This window comes from Dermacentor andersoni, chromosome 6, assembly GCF_023375885.2.
Source record: "Dermacentor andersoni chromosome 6, qqDerAnde1_hic_scaffold, whole genome shotgun sequence".
NCBI lineage: Eukaryota > Metazoa > Arthropoda > Arachnida > Ixodida > Ixodidae > Dermacentor > Dermacentor andersoni.
This window is the reverse complement of record NC_092819.1, coordinates 41959140-41978776: the sequence shown is the minus strand read 5'-3', so window position 1 is coordinate 41978776 and position 19637 is coordinate 41959140. Positions and strand designations below refer to the sequence as shown.

The window sequence follows — 19637 nt, the reverse complement described above, 5'->3', positions numbered from 1 at the left end:
GCAACAGTGCAGGCTCAGAGCCAACAGCAATGTTTTCGGGGATGTCTCACACGGTGACAATTGATGACCTGATGGGTTGACGGGCGGAATGGTCAATTCTGGCGCTTTCACTATAATGATCTTTCAGAATGACGGACAATTTGCCACAGTCCCCCGATGTTCATCATATAGTAATTTCACTGGATCAAATTTTTTGAATTGGTATATTTGGTCTGGAGACCCGCACAGCGTCGCATGTTGCACATGCCGCAGAGCCCCTCGTGCTTGATGCCACGTAAGTGGAATGCGCCAAACGTCGTTGTTTTCGACAGAAAAACTGTAGAGAACAGCCACATGTGGAGCACCGTGGAGCGCATCCGCGCGCTCATATGTTCCCCTAAAAGGGAATGACTCTGTACAAGCACGTACATGCGCTCCAAGAAAAACTGAACTAGTTGCCCACTCTGCAATCACGTTCCCTGCCAAAGTTTCGAAATGCTGCTATCGTTATTGCATTGTTGTACGGATGTGTGAGAGAGCCAAAATTCTTCCATCACTGTGGCCTCACATTTATTTCTGGGTTGGTAGTGGCAGCGCATGTCAAGAGATGCAAATCTGTACCTGACAGTTAGTGCATACTACTGTTCAGTACATTTTTATGCTGCATTCCTGTCAGATACATAGTACTAACGAGGTCACTAACTACCCTCAAATTTTGATATGCCCAACATGGATATATCATGAGAAGCCAACAAACACTGACACCAAGGACAACATTAGGGAAATTACTTGTGCTTAATAAATGAAGTAAGGAAACAATACATTAATGGAAATTAAAGTGGACGAAAAAACAACTTGCTGCAGGTGGGAACCGAACCCACAACCTTCGCATTTCGTGTGCGATGCTCTACAGTGACGTATAAGATATAAAGAAGTAAATATAAAATGTTTCTTGGCTATATCAGCACATAGTGAATACACGCTTATAGTGTATAATGTACATAAAAAAGGTAATTTCATGTCAGATGAGAGTTCGCTATATAAAGGTTTGATTACTACTGTTACTGTTGAATTAAATTGTGGGGTTTTACACACCAAAACCACGATTTGACTATGAGGCAAGCCATAGCAGAGGATTAACTTTGACCACCAGGGGATATTTAATGTGCCCCAATTGCACGAGAGAGGGGCACTTTTGCATTTTACCCCCATTTAAATGTGACCGCCACAGCCAGAATTTTACTCCACAACTTCGTGCTTAGCAATTGTCGCTGTTGTGTTAGATGAAAGTGTCAAGGCACACCTTTTTCTCTCGTACTTTGCGTTGCTCTTCCTGATACTCAAGTTCTATCTTCCGCCGTTCCTCCTCCAGGCGCCGTTCCTGCTCCCGCTCCTCCCGAATCCTGGCCTCTCGCTCGGCACGCAACCGCTCTTGCTTCTCTTGCATTTGAGCCTGCCAGAGAGAAGTACAAGCCATTCGTTGATTCATCAGCAAAAACTGCTTGAATAAAGGGTGTCTCCATAAAAACAACTGGAAATACCATGATAACAAAGCTACACAAAGTAGCATTTACTCATATCATATTGTCGCACAGCTAAAAAATATTGCAGAGCAGACTTTTAGTGCATTACTTGTCATTGTCACTAGTCTAGTGTATACAAAATTCACAGGTGCAGATTAAGCCAGCTGGCATTATGCATCATTGATTTTTCTATCAATACCAACACCAAAATTCTTCCCAGAGAAAATAAAGAACAAGTGGGCTAAGTAAGAAATTGGTTACAACCATAATAGGTTGTAACTTATAATATGTGAAATAAACAAACAAGAGAATTGTTGAAATGCCAGGTTGGCTCTCAAGAGAGCCAGGCCAAAGAACATTAGTTACTAGAGGTCTGCGAATATCAAAATTTTCAAATACGAATTGAATACGAATAGTATTTCACATCGAATAATGATGTGCACATGTATTTATTAGCAGGTTGGTTTATTTTAACACGTTGGAACATTGCAATTACATTGTCATTGGTAACAAAAATTTAACTAGTAAGCCGTCATACTAAAAGATTGTGTATTTCGCTCATCTTAGCTTTGGAAAATTGAATAACTTCTGCTAGTTGGCTGTTCTCACCAACCTGTGCCTAATTATGCCACATCAATTTCCCGTAAACTCAGCGGCATTTGACCATGTACCAGTCGTCACTCATCGCATTTGCTGTCAAGCAATAAACTAAGGATTGAGGGTGGAATCTCCAAACGAGTGCATCCTCGCTGTTTGCAAACCTGTGCCCCTTGCTACTGAGAGACTGGCTTTCCTGCAGAGCTTCGACGTCCAGGGGCTAAGCATGGTTTACAGGCGAAATTTCGCCAGCAGCATGAAAATATTGCAAAATTCAGCACAAGATCAGATACATTTTCTTAGATTAGATAAAAATAAACGCTAAGAACCATGTTTGCTTACGCACAGCCAGAAATATATTCGATTTATTTCGAATATTCTTATCCAATCGAATATTCGAAAATTTTCGAATACCTAGTTTTCAAATCGAATAGGAATATTAAAAATACAATATTCGATAATATTTGAAATTCTCGAACATTCGCACAACCCTAAACATTGGGTATCACAATAAGATTTTATAGATCCCTTTTTCATTCACTATACAGAGCGCACGGTGGTGCTCTACGAAAACCTCAGTGATGAAGGCCGAAAAATTGATTAGCTTCCTTCTCGCTATTACTTAATCCATAATAAACGATACTGGTAATAAATCAACAAAACAAATATAGAATCATTAGGGCACCTGAATAGCTCGCTGATATTCCATTGCTCGCATCCGCTTCTCATCATTCGCCGACATCTTGGCATCGATACCAGGCCGGTAACCTTGGCCTCGTGTAACAGACCATACGCTGTAAAGGAAACACATATTTATTGAAACAAGAGAAAAAAATTATGCAATTATGCACAGCAATGCCAGCATATTTTACTGTTTGTGGCACAAAAATATCTCCTTTTGTTGACCTAACTTTCAGGTTCATTCAAAATCAGAAAGGAAAGAAAATCATAATTTAACATTAACTTTTAACTGCAGTTACAGTTCAGCTATCTAATTCTTACTTAATAACATTCGGCCTTTGGTGTCACTATTCAAGGAATCACTCAATGCCACATTGTGTCGCAATGACAATTTTTGCTGGTTCAGCATCAGTTAGTTCCGTCCACTTTATTTATTTTGTGCGTGCAAGCAAGACAATAGATATAACCTCCCTTGTAGCTCCTGTAAAGCTGTTTCCATAAATGGAAATAAACAGTACACATCTTACATGTTCATTCAGAGATTAGAATAAAGAGACGCTGAAAGTTCTAGAGGAAAACTTTCGTTATTCTTCAAAAACACAGACAACATCCATTGTTTCATTTTACCCTTTACTGGCCGGTACTTCTATACTACACTAGTAATTTAACCATTCTTTAGAAACTGGAAGTAGTAGTCACATTAGTGGTAGTAACTAAACCAGTTTATTCATCTTTTTACACTGCCTTCTGCTTTTTATTGCAATTTTTTACTCATTCTGGTAAGTATTTCATCTTTAACTACTGTTCTCAAATGTTCAAATCTTCTCCAATATAGTCCCATCAGTGACGAATGCATTTTTTTTCCTTGACTATAATCTTGCAAATATTTTAAGCCTCAGTGCAACAAAAGCATAATAATGAACTCTTTCAAAACAAGTACAACATTCAAAATCCTTCAATGGTCTTGTCATATGTATGGGCATATGTAGAACTTTAACATTCCTGAAATGTCTCCCTATTGCAGGAACAATGTAATTTCACAAAACGCAGCCACAAGGCAGTGTTTAGCTGTGATACCAGCCTGCTTTATTCTGATGATCATTTTCTGGACTTTGCCCATAAGAATGAACTATGTGTCGACTCTGAGCATTATTACTGCCCAGATAAGAATATGAAAAGAAAGCCACGTTGGCAATCTTAATTCAAAATTACACTGCAGAAACATGGGACATTATACAACAAACTAGACTCCAATAGTGTCACCAAGTTTCAATTAAGAAAGTCTTTCAAATGTAAAGTACAGTCCACTGCTAATGGGAAAACTTAATTAGAATGCCAGCACCCATCACTTCTCAGACTAGACAAGATGTTGCCTGCCACTGCCTTTTTTTTTTTTTCAATTGATATTTGCCCAGTGCAACATATCATTCACCAATTTCCCTACATATCAAAATATTTCTTGAAGTTATGCAAGATTGAACAATAAATTTGTGTTCCTGTTAAGAGCGGACCGTACTGCACAAACAGCAGAAAGCAGAGAATATCCAAGAGTTTAACCTCACCTCTCTGAGCAATCCTCCCCGGGTCTCACCAACTTCTCAGACCCCAAGGACTCGCTGTCGGCCCAGCAGGAGCCATTGCTGAGGGATGCATGACGGTTCTCCAAACTACGCCGCTGGTTATCTTCCCGCTGGTGTTCTGACATGATGCAAAGAGGATCGTTAAAGCTTCAGTTCCCAGGAACCAATGTTCCCAGGAAGGATGGAGGAACAACGTGTGTCAAACAAGGGAGGTGACTGGAGCCAATGTTTCAACAAGACTTCCCTTCGCATACCCAAGTTCGTTTGACAAAAACATTGGCTCTAGTGCAACCACTGTTGAACAAGCACAGCGAAAGGCCATTTTACACCCAATCTAAAGAAATTATGAGTAAGGAACTAGTACTTCAGTGTGCTACAATAAAGAAGTACCATTATTGTTCTGCCTTCTTGCATGCTTTTGTTAAAACACTCTTTTAATACTTCTAAGCCCCTTAAATTGCCATACATTTGGTAAATAGTTTCACTTTGAATGTGCCTGTCTTAGAACTAGTATTCCTCCTACGAGTTTTTGTAGCAGGTGCATTGGACTGACCCTGAAGTGGTGCAACAAGGCAACATAGGTGTCGCGAGTGTGATGAACCTGAAAATGTAACGCTTTCTTTTTTCTGTAATTTCAAATTTATTTTGCTTTAAACGAATTCTCACTTGTAACACTGAAGGTGCTAAGTCGTTAGTGCTCAATTGTCAAAAAGAATGAAATAATCAACAAGAAATATTAAACAGACCATAAATCACTTGAGCCAAAGTAAAACATTAAACTTCATCACCAACCAAGCTCTTGAATCCAACGCCTCTTCGCTTCCTCCTTCTCATCCTCTGGCACATCGTAAGCAGGCTGGAAAGAAATATCTTAGAAATTAGGCTGCAACACATTACTCATTCATTTCAAAAAGACAAAGACAAAAAGACAAGTCCACTTGTCGAAACGTTGGTTCCCACATTTGCCTTGTACTCATTTTGCTCAACATTCATTTCATGTCACACATCACACCTTGTCTCTCTCCACATTCTTAATCAAACAGGTACAATAAACATGTGAACTTAATCCCGAGGGTCACTGCTATGGCTTTTAGTCCCATCTCCTGCTTTTTGATGAAGAAAAAAAAATTAGTAAATGAATGAATGAATGAATGAATGAGGGTGCTGTAAGCACACAGCTGGGTACAATAAACAATTATGGAGAAGACAACAAAATGTATGCCGTTTTTTTTTCTTCCCCTGAACATCTCTATTTTTTACAGCTGCAATACCTAGCGATTCAGAAATATAGCTTGATACTGTAGCCTGCTAGTCTATGTTCCCAATAAAGGTTTCTGTAATCTCTCCTACTTCCTTGCAAAATAAATTCTGCAATGACCTTCCTGTGCACCAACAGCACATGTACAGTGCTCAGCAATTGAAATGCCATACTCAGACAGCATGGCACCAGACGCTTTTCTGCACCAGTGGTGGGCACTGGGGACACTGAGCTGATCGCATTTTTGTATCACATAAAGGAGAGAGTCTTTTTGATGCATCATGACAGCATTCGGCTCCCTCAGTGATCACCAACTTCTCAGCGGTAGTGCAAAAAGCCATGCTGTTTGAGTACCTCATTTCAATCGCTAAGCACTGTACATAGAAAGTTTGCATCACATTGTTTTAGAGGTTTATACTTATATTAATACAGTGCAATATTTTTAATGAATATTTATACAGAGCGGTGCTCAGAATGACGTACTTCCTAGTCCTATGCTTTGCACAAAGGCACTAGTGATAGGATGGGAAAAGGAAGTGAAGAGCTACATATTGTAACATACTATATGCACCCTCCCAGATGCCTTTGTTGCACAAAGGCATCTGAGCCTGTCCCACACTTTTCTAGCTGACTTTGTGAAGGTATCAAAATAAGTTTTACTAAGAGCAGCAGCTTTATTTTCATTCCATTATAGAATTTACTTGCACAAGAAATGGAAAGAAATAAAGCCTATCCACATACAGCACAGACCACTCATGACATAACTGCATATAGTGCAGGACCAGATATGGTGCGGTCCTTCCCGACACCTGTCTATCCTCCCATAAAACTCAATGTAAACGCATACCACTTACAGTGCAGCTGTGCAAGACGAAATACCAGTTATAACGTAGCTGCTGGAAAAATACCGTAGATAAGCCAGTGCACGTATCTCCCCTTGGCCAGCACACATTGAGGTGCGCTGGCCAAGGGGAGAGCAACGAAGGCATTGCAGAGAAGGAGGAGATGTGGAGCAAATGAACAAGGGAAGAAGAACAAATGCGGTAGCAAGGTGCCATTGTATGTGCTTTACGGGAACACGAGGTGACGGATAAACCTTTGCTTCAGCCATTTGTCAGCAGCGCACGCACTCCGCATTGAGCATGTGTGTATTGTCACTTTTTCGCTCTTCAGTTTGCATGTGTAAAGTGAATACAGCTACAGGCAACTTTTTGCGGACACGCATGGTATTGCAAAAATTCCGTGACTGTCGAGGTCACAGGTGCATTTCGCGATTGCCCGTCGTGATGCGCAGTGTTATGAAGTATTGCGTATGTACGTGCGACCTTGGCTCCACAACGCTGATAGTTTAAGCTGTGTTATGCAAATTCAGTTCAGAGCTTCTGTAGTGCACACTACGTGAGCTTCCACCAGCACGCACAAGATCGCAATAGTTGCCGGCTGATCATCCGCGAATCCAAACTCTGCTTCATGTGGATTGTCGTCAGTTCAGCCCGTATAAGTGATTATGTGCCCAATCTCTAAACTACGTAATTACCCAGGGATATGAACATATCAAGGGCAAGCTTCCCGCAACAACACGCTGCTTGACACCAGCCGCTTGACGCCAGCTAGGCCTAACCAGCATGCCTCGTCGGCAACCAAAGTTGTAGTTTGGTACCGAGTGAACAAAATGTGTTGCAATGGCGATACAACACTTTGAAAGCAGAGGAACCCCTTCGACAATGAAAGTGAGGGCATGGGTGGCATAGGCAACACCTGAATGGCGGCAATGCGGTTCGCAATCACCATGATTTGAACATTGCGCTCATGCAGATCGGTCCTAGAAATTAAACGAGACACTGTTCAGTCGCCGTTCTACATTGCTTCTATGGATGTGGTGGTTGTGCTGCAGGACAGTTCGAACTACATTGCGCAGGTCTAAAGAATTAGTAGGAGACTTACCTTTTTCATTCTTTCTTCCTTTATGTTAATTTGCCTGCTTCATGCGAAAAGAGTGGGTCTTTGAACAATGACCTTTAAACTAGGAGTGTGTGATTCATATTGGAAAATTTTGATATTCAAATATGAATACTTAGCTTCAAATATCAAATAGTGATACGCACATGTATTTATTAGCAAGCTTAATTATTTTAGCATGTTGCAACATTGCAACTACATTGTCAACAATAAAAAATTTGGTTTAGTAAGCCATTACACTAATACATTATGTATATGGCTCATGTTAACTTGTAAAATTGAGCAATTCCCACTAGCTGTCCATTCTCGCCAACCTGCACCTAATTATACAACATCGTATTCCCATAAACTCAGGGGCATTTGACCATGTGCAAGCCATCACTCGTCGCATTTGCTATAAAGGAATAAGCTCAGGATTGGGGGTAGCACTGCTAAAGTGACAAACGAGCAAGGCAGAATCTGCACTCACACCCAACCAAAACAAAGAGCTGCACCACTGTTGGTTATGACTATCGCTTAGAAAAGAAATGCAAGAACATTGTCCTTCCTTTTTCGTCTGTTTCATGCCACATGCAAGCAGGAATTTCGCAACATAGCTTGTGCAGCAAGCTCTTTCTGTTGTTTTCCTTCAATGTGAAACACCTGACTGACTCATTGTTGTTGAGGTACATACTGCATTTGGAAGAATATTATGCAACCACCAAACATAACGTTAGCTATACAACACTATACTACAGGAAGAAGAGAGAGAATACCTTCAATTGCATGAAATAATCTTTATTATTATAACTACAATTAAAGATGTGTAGTGCATCTGGGGGGGTATTCTGTAAGAGCCCACCTAGTGGACTGTGCATTTTGGCCACTGCTGATTGGATGCAGCAGTACGAGAGAGGAGGAGATGCGCGGCCCTAGCCAATCAGCAGTGGTCGAAATGGACAGTCCACTAAGTGGGCACTTACAGAATACCCCCCCTGCACTTATTCAAAATAGTGCCTTTAGCATAGCGCAACGCACGAATGCCCATCGCGGAACACCCACTGACTGTGAGATCTGTACTACGAGTCCAGGGTTTCGCATGGGTACGTATTGTGGTAGGTGATCAGCCACCACTCTATACAGAAATGTTGTAACAGGGATGCGATAGGCTGCATGGAGGCACAACATGGATATGTGGTGGGGAGCTGGCATTTTTGCATAGTGAGGCCGCAAGGACGAGCATTGCTGCTGAAGGTGAGCCCGTTGTACCTATACTCCCTGAAAAGGCATTATTATTGAAGTTGGATTGTTTGCGCAGTCGTCCTCATCCCGTTTCCCTGCACTCTAAGTGCACCCCCACTGTCCCCAAATTCCCTACCTCTCGCTAGTGAAAGACTGGCTCTCCCGCGAAGTTTCGAAGTTCAGTGGCTAAGCGAACTTTACAGGCAAAATTTTGCCAGGAGCACGAAATCGTCACAAAATTCCGCGCGACATATTCATTGATTAGATAGAAACAAACGCTAAGAACTGTGTTTGCTCTCGCACAATTAGCAACATATTCGATTTGTTTCGAATGTTCGTATACAGCTGAACATTTGAAAATTTTGAATACCTAGTTTTTTAATCAAATACAAATATTAAAAATATAATAATCAATACTAGTCTAAATGTTCGAATAACCGCACACCCATACTTTCAACATCTGTAAATCTAAACGGATGCAAACATCCCAGTCGTATGCTTCGACTCTCGGATACATAAACGCGGCTGCTTTATGGACATGTCTTGCACATGTGCAACCTATAAAAAACACTGTCATGCATATTGTGCGGTACCACTTATAGTGTGGATATTCGCGTCTCCAGCAACTTAAGTTATAAGCGGTCTATGCTGTACTTAAGCAAAAGCTGAAAATATACTTATTCAATGATTAACTGTTGTATTTCAGTAATTTCTTTAACTATGTGTGTATTATGATGATTTTTATGCTAGTCACTCATTATGCTGCTTTTGTAACTTTACATCTTGGTTTAAGCCTTTGTTGCCTGTTCTTTATATTGCATGTTTTATTGTATTATTACAGGAAGTCCCACCTGCACATTGTGAGCTTGTGGCCACTTTGTGCGTGTAATTATTCCTTCATGCACTAGTATCGTGCACTCATAATAAAGACTGAGACAGACTGAGAGATCTTCTCCTAGTCGGTCAATGTCTGCTAACGTGTTCAAAAAGCCAGTGACTGAGAGCTGCCAAGACTGCACGGTTTACGCCCACCTACCCCGAATGGCAGTTGACTCCGAAGGTAGGGGGGCACCCTGCGAACGAACGTAGGGCTCACCCCTCCTCCATTTGGCGGCAAGTGCGGTAGAGTTGGTGGAGAAGGTGCTCGTGATGGGTAGGCACCAGTGGAAGACGCTGCTGTGGTCGCTTGTACTCTCAGAACCTGCAGGCAACGCGAGTTAATAACAGAAGCTGCCTTACTCTGTTTTGTTACCTGGTTAAGGCTAAACTAACACAGCTGACTCGTAAAATTAACAAATTTTTTTTTTCAGCCTAACGTTATTCAACAGTTTTCAGAGGCCACAGGAGTACTTAATCATTAAAACAATAAATACGGGGATGAGTATACCAAAACAGTGCAGTGGGTTATGACGGATGCCGTACTGGAGGGCTCTGGATCAGTTTTGAACCTTCGCAGCCTTTTAACATGCATTTAAATCGAAGCACACAAGCATTTTCACATTGAAATGCAGGCACCGTAGGTGGGTATCAAACCTGTGACCTTTTTCTCAACAGAATGCCATAGCAACTGAGCCCCCACAGCAAGTATCAATACGTGTTAAACACCTTTTTTTAATTATAGCATTTAATTCCAGTAACTCTTGCGTGTCTCATTTCTAAGAAGTGGACTCTACAAGAAAAATGCAATGTAAAATAGCAATAAGTAATAGATGATGCTATATACAAGTATCTTTATTTGTTCAGTTCACAGAATTATAATAAAGTCTCAATTAAGTAAAGCTGTAAACAGGGTTTACATTTGCTGAAACTAGATACAGAATGGAGAATATCATTTATTTTTTATTTTTTTGCTGATACTGTACATGATAAAAATATAAATGGAAAGAAAACATGCTATTGATTGAGACTTGAAACTAAGCATTTACACTTGGGCAATAACACTGATTGCAAGATTGGACTGGATCTGGGCAACTTGGCCCGAGCTTGAATCCCACTATGTCAGCAAGCAAAACATTTTACAGTAAATGCCTCTACAATGAATGCCTTTATAAGAAAATGGCCTCAATAATGAAGTATTTCATATGTCCCAGCCTAATTCCTATCTTCCATGTGTACTGTGAATGCCTCGATAGAGAAGGGAACTACAACGAAGGAATATAGGCATTCCCGAGGGCTACTTTGTTGTTTTACAACGAACGCACAAAGCAACACTGTCACTTCCCTCCGTAGTAGCCACAAAGTGGCGATGCACATAAAAAGCACCACTATGTGGGAGACTCTAGAGACATCACAGTAGTTATGGTACACCCTCCACCCCCATCTCCCCGCACTCCACTTTCAAATGACTTTATGATCTGCTTGGAAGTGATGACTCAAAACATCATCGAGGCCATCAAGGATGGAGAATAGGTGAACATCAACGAAGGCAGCGGTGTTGAAGAGCCAGCAGGCCAACTAAGAATTTTGACTATCGAAGCATGCTGAATATGCTTTTTACATTTTACCTCTACCTGAATGCAGTTGCTATGAGATCACTCTTTCAAGTGGTTAGTATGGGTGAAGATATTTTCCTATCCATTATAATACATTGAACAAACAAAAAAACATCTATGCAGAATGAATAGTTGTATGCAGCAGCCAGCGGACTGTAATCACCATGTGGCATTTAAATTCCAACAAGCTAGCAGTGAGAAGAAAAAAAAGATTTTAGAGCTGCATGCCCAAACATGCAGCACCCAGTTCATTGCTTACCTGAGTGTCGGTGCGCGGTGGTACGGCTGCCACTGGCTGGAAACGGGGTGCGCCCCCACCTGGACGCCCCCAAGGATGCCACTCCTGCATTTCAGCTAAACGAAAGTGCAGGTAGCACTTACGGTTCATTATTATTGTCAATGTTATCATTATTACTGTTTTTGCAAAAGTTAATGCTAGAGGGACACTACAGAGGAATGTTCAGCTCAGCTATACTAGTAGATTAATCATCATACTTTGCTGGTGAAGCAGCGCACTGACAGGGACACAGTGAAGACACACAAAAAAAGACCAACACTCACTGCACTCGCAAATATTTCATTTCAGAACACATACTTCATATTTATATACCTGCGCACCCTCAGGCGTCAAAGATAATCAAGTAATTTAAGCATCTGAAACAGTGCAGTGGGCACCATTAACATGCCGACAGGCTTGGTAAAAGACGTAATAACAAATGATGTGCATTAACAAACATGATGTGCATAATGATGTGCATGATGTGCATTAACAAAATGATGTGCATAACAAACTGCTCATTAGTAATGAATAGACACCCAATTTTAGGCACCTAAATAAATGCTGTTTTAGGTACCTATAGCAGGCACTACAGCTGTCATTTAGGGCACATACAGGTGCCAAATACTGTCCTTTAGGCATGTAGACTCGATGAATTACAACTTCCTCTCTGCATTTGAGGATAAATTGTGATTTTCCAAGGAACACAGCCCCAGAAACCAATATTCTTGTGCCTGTACGTGTGCGATTCACTTTCTTTTCTCATTAAAAGGAAACAAGGCAAGCTGCGCAGGTAATAAAATTTATCTTAAATTTAGTGTGACTGTACACCATGAGAAAATTCGTGAAAGCAGTGACATACATTCACCATCTGAAGATTTGGGGGTTTTGTGTAGCACCATTTTTCATCAAGTTTTGGTATGTATGCCGGAAAGGAACGCTAAACATCCATCGAAGTTTGAGGCACCTATTTGTACTTTGGAATGTTCAATTATCCGTCACCCTGTAGAATTGCAGATTGTTCGCTGGTCAGAGCTGGGATTTTTGTCCCATACAGACTGAAGTTTCAAACTAACTACATATATCAGCAACAGGTCCATACGGTACGGTGGCGAACCTTTCCTGAACGTCCAAAATGAGCCCCACATTACAGGTCAGAGTTGTGCCCGAGCATTCAAGTTTCGCTATGCTGTCGTTTAAAACCGTGAAGCGAGTGCACAAATATGCTAAGTCACCTACAAGTGTATCATATTGTAGCGTAATTTGAGCCCTTTTCAAAGCGACGCTCTCGTCAGCTGGAAAGTTGTCAATGATAGCCTTTACAGTGGTTTACACTGGCAAAGTGTTCTTGCTAATAATCAGCTGCCTGAAAAGGTTTCCCAGTGGGCAATAACATTATAAACAAAATAAAGCTAGGACAGAAGACAGAAAAAGGCATTATTAGGCTCGGAACATATAATACAGGCACCATCATCAAAATACACCTATATAGGCACAACAAGAGTGTCACTAAAATGTTTCTCGTCCCATAGTTCGTGCTTATATGTTAAATAGGCCTGATAAGGATGCAAGGAAAAAGTAGGCATTTTGTCTAAAGTTATGGGTGCTACTGATGAAGCACAACATTGCATTGTAAAGAAACTCCGAACTCCACCTAGCAAGGTTTGATCATTTTTTTCTGTGCCGAAATGGCCCACACAGCATAAAAGGCTTCGAAATCCGTGATGTCACAATGATATATTAAAGCTCAGGCTTTAGTGGGAAAGTCAAGAAAGGGAAGTGAGGCCTTCAGTTTTTCCACTAGTAATCAATTTAGCCATCTAAATTTATTTCACATCATTCTTCTGTGTCCCTTTAAAGGGGACTCAAGTTTGAGTCGAGAAAACAAATTTTTTGCCAACCTTTTTCCTTCTCCCACTGCCGCTGCTTCTGAGCCAGCTTGGAGAAAGGACGGCTTGACCCTGTTCCGAGCTCTGGATGTGAATTTGACAGCCGCTGGGGAAAGCCAGCGAGGGATGATTCATTGGAGTGTTGAGTGCCGCGGGGAGCTGTGCTGTTGCGTTTCACCCAGTTTGGCAAGCTGTGCATTCGTCAAAGATGACAATTGAGGCTTCGCAACACTTCTCTACTAAACAGGAAAATTTCAAAGCATGCTGGTCACACAAAGTCACCGAAAGTACCAAACAAGACCTGAAACAACCATGAAATTGTGATTTCAGAAGTAGTCCTTCAAATGATCATTCCATTCCATGAAAGTCATTCATGGAAGAGTGTGACCCGATAAGAAAGGTAGCTTTTAACTAGGCGACAATGGAGGAGCGCTGCCCAGCACACAAGTGTTATTGGACGCTGAAACAACAGAAACATTCCACATGCTCTTGAAATTCTTACACGCTCAGTGCCTTGCCACATCGCAGCTGTCCTTCAATCACACAATGTTTCAAAACCAAATCTAACTGCGGGATTTAACATTGCGTGTGGAAGTGGGCTGTAAGAGATGCCGCAGTGGGCGGGCTCTGGATTAATTTTGACCAATTAGGGTTCTTTAATCTGTGCCTAGCTGTCCAGTAATTCTATCAAGGAAGAATGTTACCGTATATGAAAGGTTGCTTTTTACCAAGTTACAATAAAAAGTGCCTGGCATGATAACAGTATATGATGCAGAATTGACAAATATGTCTCAAGCCTCTTGATAATATCATGTACTGAGTAGCATGCAACGTCATAGCTGAGTTGTACCTCAATCGCATGGCAATTTACGCTTCATGCCGGCTGCATCTTCATTTCACATTTTCGCTTTATTTGGGAACAAAAGACCCATTGGGCTTGAAATTGTGTGCGTTTTCTTTCTGCTTGTACAGCAAGCATTTTAAGAGAGCCCACTGGGCAAAGTGATAAATACGTCATGTTGTATCAGCCAACCAATGGAGTGTAGAGTTCACGTGCACACAGCAAAGGCTTTCATAAAAACTTTCATGCCTTGCCAGTACCTGCAAAAATGTGTGTTGGTTGTTTTAAACATAGGAAAAAAATGATACACCTGAAGTGTGAAAATGCTATGCTACTACCACATTATTTTTTTTTATAACTTGAACACATCTCTCTAAATGTGCAAGAAAGCAGAGACGCTCATTTACTAGGCACCAGTATTGCTACAAAATCGCACCCCTGATCTAACTAAACAAACATTGCTGCATGAAAACAAGATTGAAGAGAGTATGGTTGGTCAGAAATGAGTGAAACTATGCATTTAGCAGAACTTTTTCTTTAGCAGCGTGTTCATTTTGGGCTGGTTGGTATGTCTTGTCACGCAGCAGGTTTTTTTAATGGTGTGACACAGGATGAATGATGATGATGATGCATGGAAATTTTTTTGGCCCAAGGGCCAGGGATGGCGGGAGCGCCAAGAAACACAGTATGAAGAAAACAGGATGAAGGAAAGAGGTACAGGACAAAGAGCTGTCATTTGCTTCTTTCATTCGTCCTGTATTGCGCTGGTAAACAAAATCTGCTTTGTGACAAGTCTCTTTTTTTTAAAGTAAATCCCAACTTAAATATAAAATTTGAGGAAACTAATTCTAACATTTTGCAGAGGTTTCACATAATTGCAATATCCACAACTTTGAAACAGCATTTTATATTACTACTTTCATCCTGCATTAGATGAACAATTTATTCTGACACACTCTGTATAGAGCTCTGCACTTTCCTATTTATGAGTCCCGCACAACAACACTTGTACTTATATAACACAAAGATTTAAAAGTAAGGCCGAACAAGAACAAGGCACACAGTAATGCATATAAGCAACGAAAGGAAGGACTGAGACCTCACCAGTCATCTCCTGAGATGGGCAGTTTGTTAAGGGCACTGGTAATGGTTGGCACTGAGGCAGTTATTGTATCAGATGGCTCTGAAACATATGCAGGCATAGTTATAGTGATCGGGTTTTAGAACCCGATAACTTTCATAAATGTGAAAGCCAATAACTTTTATAAATGTGAATGTCAAGCAGTCATTGCGACCACTGGATTCAATGAAAGATGAGCGAAATGAGGCGGTACCTCAGGGAAACTAAACGCGGAAACTACCTTTTTCTAGTAATTCTTTTTTTTTTCTATACTATAAAATTATTTCGCGGTTGCTCCGACAGCAAAGCTGGTTAAGCTTTTCAAGTGCGCTACCTAACACAATTCCTATAATCTCCGCTTGTTCGCGGATCGTTCTTGCTCGTGGAACTAAACATTAAGTTTTAAGTTAAAGAAAGAAATAAAAAATGACCAGTAAATGCGAAAGAGGAAAGCACACAATTTCACACCGAAGAGAACTGATAGGTCGTGTAATTCTAAATTCACAGAGCTAAAATAAATGAAAAGTCAGCAGTGATCTTATAAAGGTTCCCACATACCTTGAGCTTCCAATGCTCTGAGCAGTTTTTGTAACTGGGCTTTGGTGAGCGTGATTACATCCTCCGAGCCTGCGGGCGCTTTGGAAACCCAGTGCGTTGGCTCCGATGACGGGAACTGATTCCGAGACTCATTTCCTGGAATCATGCTCTCCATAAACGAAAGCTCGTTAACTCAGCAGAAGGTACTCCAAACTCCAAATCTCGCAAAGGAACTGCACAAGAACATCGTAAAGGCATTCGGTGTGCGAAAGTGACAAAACAACGATTAGCAATAGCAGCGGTAAAGCGCAACGAGGAGCAAGCTGTCAAAAAAAAGTTTGAACAGGGTCAACACCATGACAACGGTTCCACTGGCCGACTAAACAATCCCCGCGATGTCCTTTCGCAAGCGCACGATGCGTGGCGAAAGCAAAGGGATAAAAACATACGCACAATCAAGGACAAGCCAGGAGGGCTGAACATAAAAGGCATTCCTTCGCCAGCTATTTCGCGCGTATGCAGTATATGAAGCCGACGACGCTGAAACAACACAAACAACAAATGCATTAAACATATGTAGTGCTCGCGCCTCGGAAATTGAAATGATACCAGACTCCGCCGACAGGCGCCAGTTTCGTTTACGGGTCATGGCCATATTTAAGAGTGTGTATCCAAAAAGCCACAAATAATAAACCAACTAAAGTACACTATTAACAATAATATAAGAAGAAATTACATAGGCCATTAGTTTTACAAGTGCGTACTTTGCTATGCTACCAGAACCGAAACTGAACATGTACGTTGATTTAATAAATATTATTTGTTAATGTTCTTTGAGTGTCTAACAAAGCTTATTGATGCTAATATGCTAACTTTTGTTTAAGAAATATCAGCTAATTTTAGTTTTACTAGCCTTTAAACATTAAAAAGCTCACGTTTTACTAAATTACCGAGAGATGGCAGTACATGACCACCAATAAACCGTTTGCTGGTTGTGACGTCATTATACAATGTTTTCATCTGTTTTCATCAGCGGCAAGAAAAAAGAGCAAAAAAATACCAGATCTTCACAAAATGGCGGCACCTAATAGTGTGTCGGCTACCGAAGGGCAGTCATGGAATTCTTGGGCCGAAACTATCGGCTTCAGGAGTCCAGAAAGTGAGTAGAACTGATTGTTCTTCCTCCCGCCTTCTTTGGTGATGCGTGTGACAAGTGATGGCGGACCGCCTTTGGCTGCGGACAGCAGCAGAGAGGCTCCCTGACACAAGCTAAGACTAAACGAATAATAACAAGCACCGCTGACACAGTTACATACGTACTTCTTATTTTAGCGTATCGCATCTTTTCTTTTGATAACGGTTTCTAACGTCACCCCTTGAGACGAGTATTAACGGGATACTCTGCTTTTCAGCAGACGAAGAAGCCGATACAGAGGCAGAGACAGCGAAAAGAGAAAGCGATGCCATGAAGTTAAGAAAAGAGGGTAAGAAAACCTCGTCCACGTATTCTTGTTCCTTTCTAACTTTTTCACCGTCTTTACTCTGACATGTGTGGTCAATGAGCATGACTGTCGACGCGTTCAGTGCACTTTCGAACGCTGTACGACGCGCGAACCGAACAGTGCTGGCCGGGCGAAGCGCTCATGTTTTGGTGCGCCGTTCGTGTGAGGCTCGTGGTTGTTCGCGATGAAAACAAGCCCTCCCCCGTAACTCGCTTTCCGTTCGGATCATCCTGACTGCCGGCTGACGATTCGAACTGATTGCACGTTTCGAAAAAAGCCGTTGTCTGCGCCGCGTTCTGCACAATTCGGCCTGGCCCTCCGACAAACTGTGACCTTCAAGGAGCGAGCAAGCTGCTCTGCTCCGAACGGCTGCTGCTGCGTGCTAAGCTTCGTGTCTCGCTTCGCCTCCGTTCAGGAAGCGCAAAATTGGGGAGGGTGGCGGATAACGGAGACGTTTCGCCTCCGTTGCTCCCGATGCACTCGCGGATTCCTTGCTTTTGTCGTGACTCTTTCCACAGTTGCGTTACAAAAGTGATCGCCGATGTGTCCGTGCTGCGCGCGTGGTGTGGTTACGTTCGGAGCTAGCCTCCGTCGCACCCCTCGATAGCGCGTCGCGCAACCGTAGTCATGTGGCGCTTACCTCTTTTCCCCGTTTCGATGCTTCTGCATGCGTTCCGAAACCAGTGTGCGTTTCGTATGTTTTGATGCATTTGCTTATACGGTGGCGGATTGTTCTTCCAGTTCTTCTTTTTCTTTTTTTTTATTACCTCCGCTGTTACCCGAATGGTGACGTGACGGACGAAAATGGGCGTTTGCGGTGCATTCTGTTTCAGATATGGAACTTTTCGGATTTTGTCCAGCGTGGGATGATTTCTATTTAGTTGTCTGTGAAATATGTAATCAAGTCACAAAACCACAGGCTCTGCGAAATCACTTGGGTATGTTGTTCTTTTTTTCTTCTTCAATGAAGTAACTATAATGCACTGAATATAAGCACATATGATCATTTTCAACAGTGAATGTTTGAAAAAGAGATGTTGCTTTTTCTAGTGTGTAAATATTTTGCTGTGATATTAGTTCTGAATTGCTGTAAGCTGTCTACTGCTTGCATGGCTCAAAACCATTTAGATGTGCACTCGTTTTGTTGTCAATAATAATGTGCAGCTTGCAACTTGAAAGCACAATGCGTGCTCGCTCAAAAAATGATGCCCACTATTGTTGCCACTACTTGTCCGTAACTAGCAGAACCTGATGGTTGCTGTGATGTTTTTGTGCATTTAGCTGTGTTATGTCAAAGATCGTGGCATTTCGCTGGTAGGTAAATGGTGAAACACTTTTTCACTGTTGCCTTTTTAAAAATTTTCAGCCTTTAATTTGTTGGCTCAGAACATGAGACTAAAACTGTGTCCACATTGCTAATATGAGGCATTCTTGAACGAGAGTAGCTTTCATGCGGTTATCAGTGTAATGTCGCCTGTTATGCAGCTGCTGCCACGATGTTTCACAATGCTTGCATACCAGCTGTGCGGGATGCACACTACGTGTAGTAAATTTCCAGTGCTAAAAAAAATTTTTTTTAATGCTGCAACCTGTAAAGATATGAAAGGCATTAGAATATTTTTTTTTTATATTGTCTGACCCTCACCTACATGAAATCTTGTAATTGTGTTGCTTTGCCGTTGCATATACGAGTTATTTGTCCTATAGAATGTTCATTATCAGCCAGGTTTATTTCCTGAAAAGCTAGTCTGTAAGTAAAATCATGTTCAGTTCATAGGAGCAGCTTTCTTTTTGTGAGCAAATCAATAAGGTGCTTATTCAGAGGAAATGATGCAAATTTTCTGCTGCTGAGAAATTTTTATATTTCTTCAGTAAAATTAGCTTGTAGTTTTAACAGCATGCAAAGTGCCAGTGAATGACGTTAGCCTCAACTAAAAGCATTCGAAAAGGACCTTAACTCTTGCGGCTGAATTTACTTAGCTTGTCGTCAACAACCTGCCAACATAATTAATGTGTTTTTATATAACATGATTTCGGATGTGATGATAAACATTTTGTACAATATTCTAATCCTAATTGAAATACCAGCTAACCTTTTAAAAAAGCAAGTTAGAGAGATTGAGAATAGGCATGTGCCTAGATACTCCGGTGTTCTGCACTCCTGAAGCTAATAGCTTCAGC

The 19637-nt window shown here is 41.4% G+C and overlaps 2 protein-coding genes across 4 annotated transcripts in view; one reads left to right on the top strand and one right to left on the bottom strand.

Annotated features, from left to right (window-relative positions):
* Positions 1–16540, bottom strand: part of LOC126521965 (uncharacterized) — a 32912-nt gene extending 16372 nt beyond the window's left edge. The window contains exons 1-10 of the mRNA XM_050170724.3: positions 16408–16540; positions 15976–16187; positions 15402–15480; positions 13469–13647; positions 11550–11644; positions 9835–9999; positions 5153–5216; positions 4343–4478; positions 2785–2893; positions 1283–1432 (exon numbers count right to left, since the gene is read on the bottom strand). Of these exons, the coding sequence (XP_050026681.2) occupies positions 1283–1432; positions 2785–2893; positions 4343–4478; positions 5153–5216; positions 9835–9999; positions 11550–11644; positions 13469–13647; positions 15402–15480; positions 15976–16129 (1131 nt within the window). The 5' untranslated portion in view covers positions 16130–16187; positions 16408–16540. The remainder of the gene's footprint in view (positions 1–1282; positions 1433–2784; positions 2894–4342; positions 4479–5152; positions 5217–9834; positions 10000–11549; positions 11645–13468; positions 13648–15401; positions 15481–15975; positions 16188–16407) is intronic.
* Positions 16541–16970: 430 nt separating this feature from the next.
* LOC126521964 (uncharacterized) overlaps positions 16971–19637 on the top strand; it is a 35830-nt gene continuing 33163 nt past the window's right edge. Inside the window, exons 1-3 of one of the 3 annotated variants that reach the window (XM_055066197.2) lie at positions 16971–17113; positions 17370–17438; positions 18290–18394. In XM_055066197.2, coding sequence (XP_054922172.2) covers positions 17029–17113; positions 17370–17438; positions 18290–18394 — 259 coding nt within the window. In that variant the 5' untranslated portion in view covers positions 16971–17028. Of the gene's footprint in view, positions 17114–17366; positions 17439–18289; positions 18395–19637 lie in introns of all 3 variants that reach the window. The other 2 variants (XM_055066196.2, XM_050170719.3) reach the window with 2 other exon arrangements.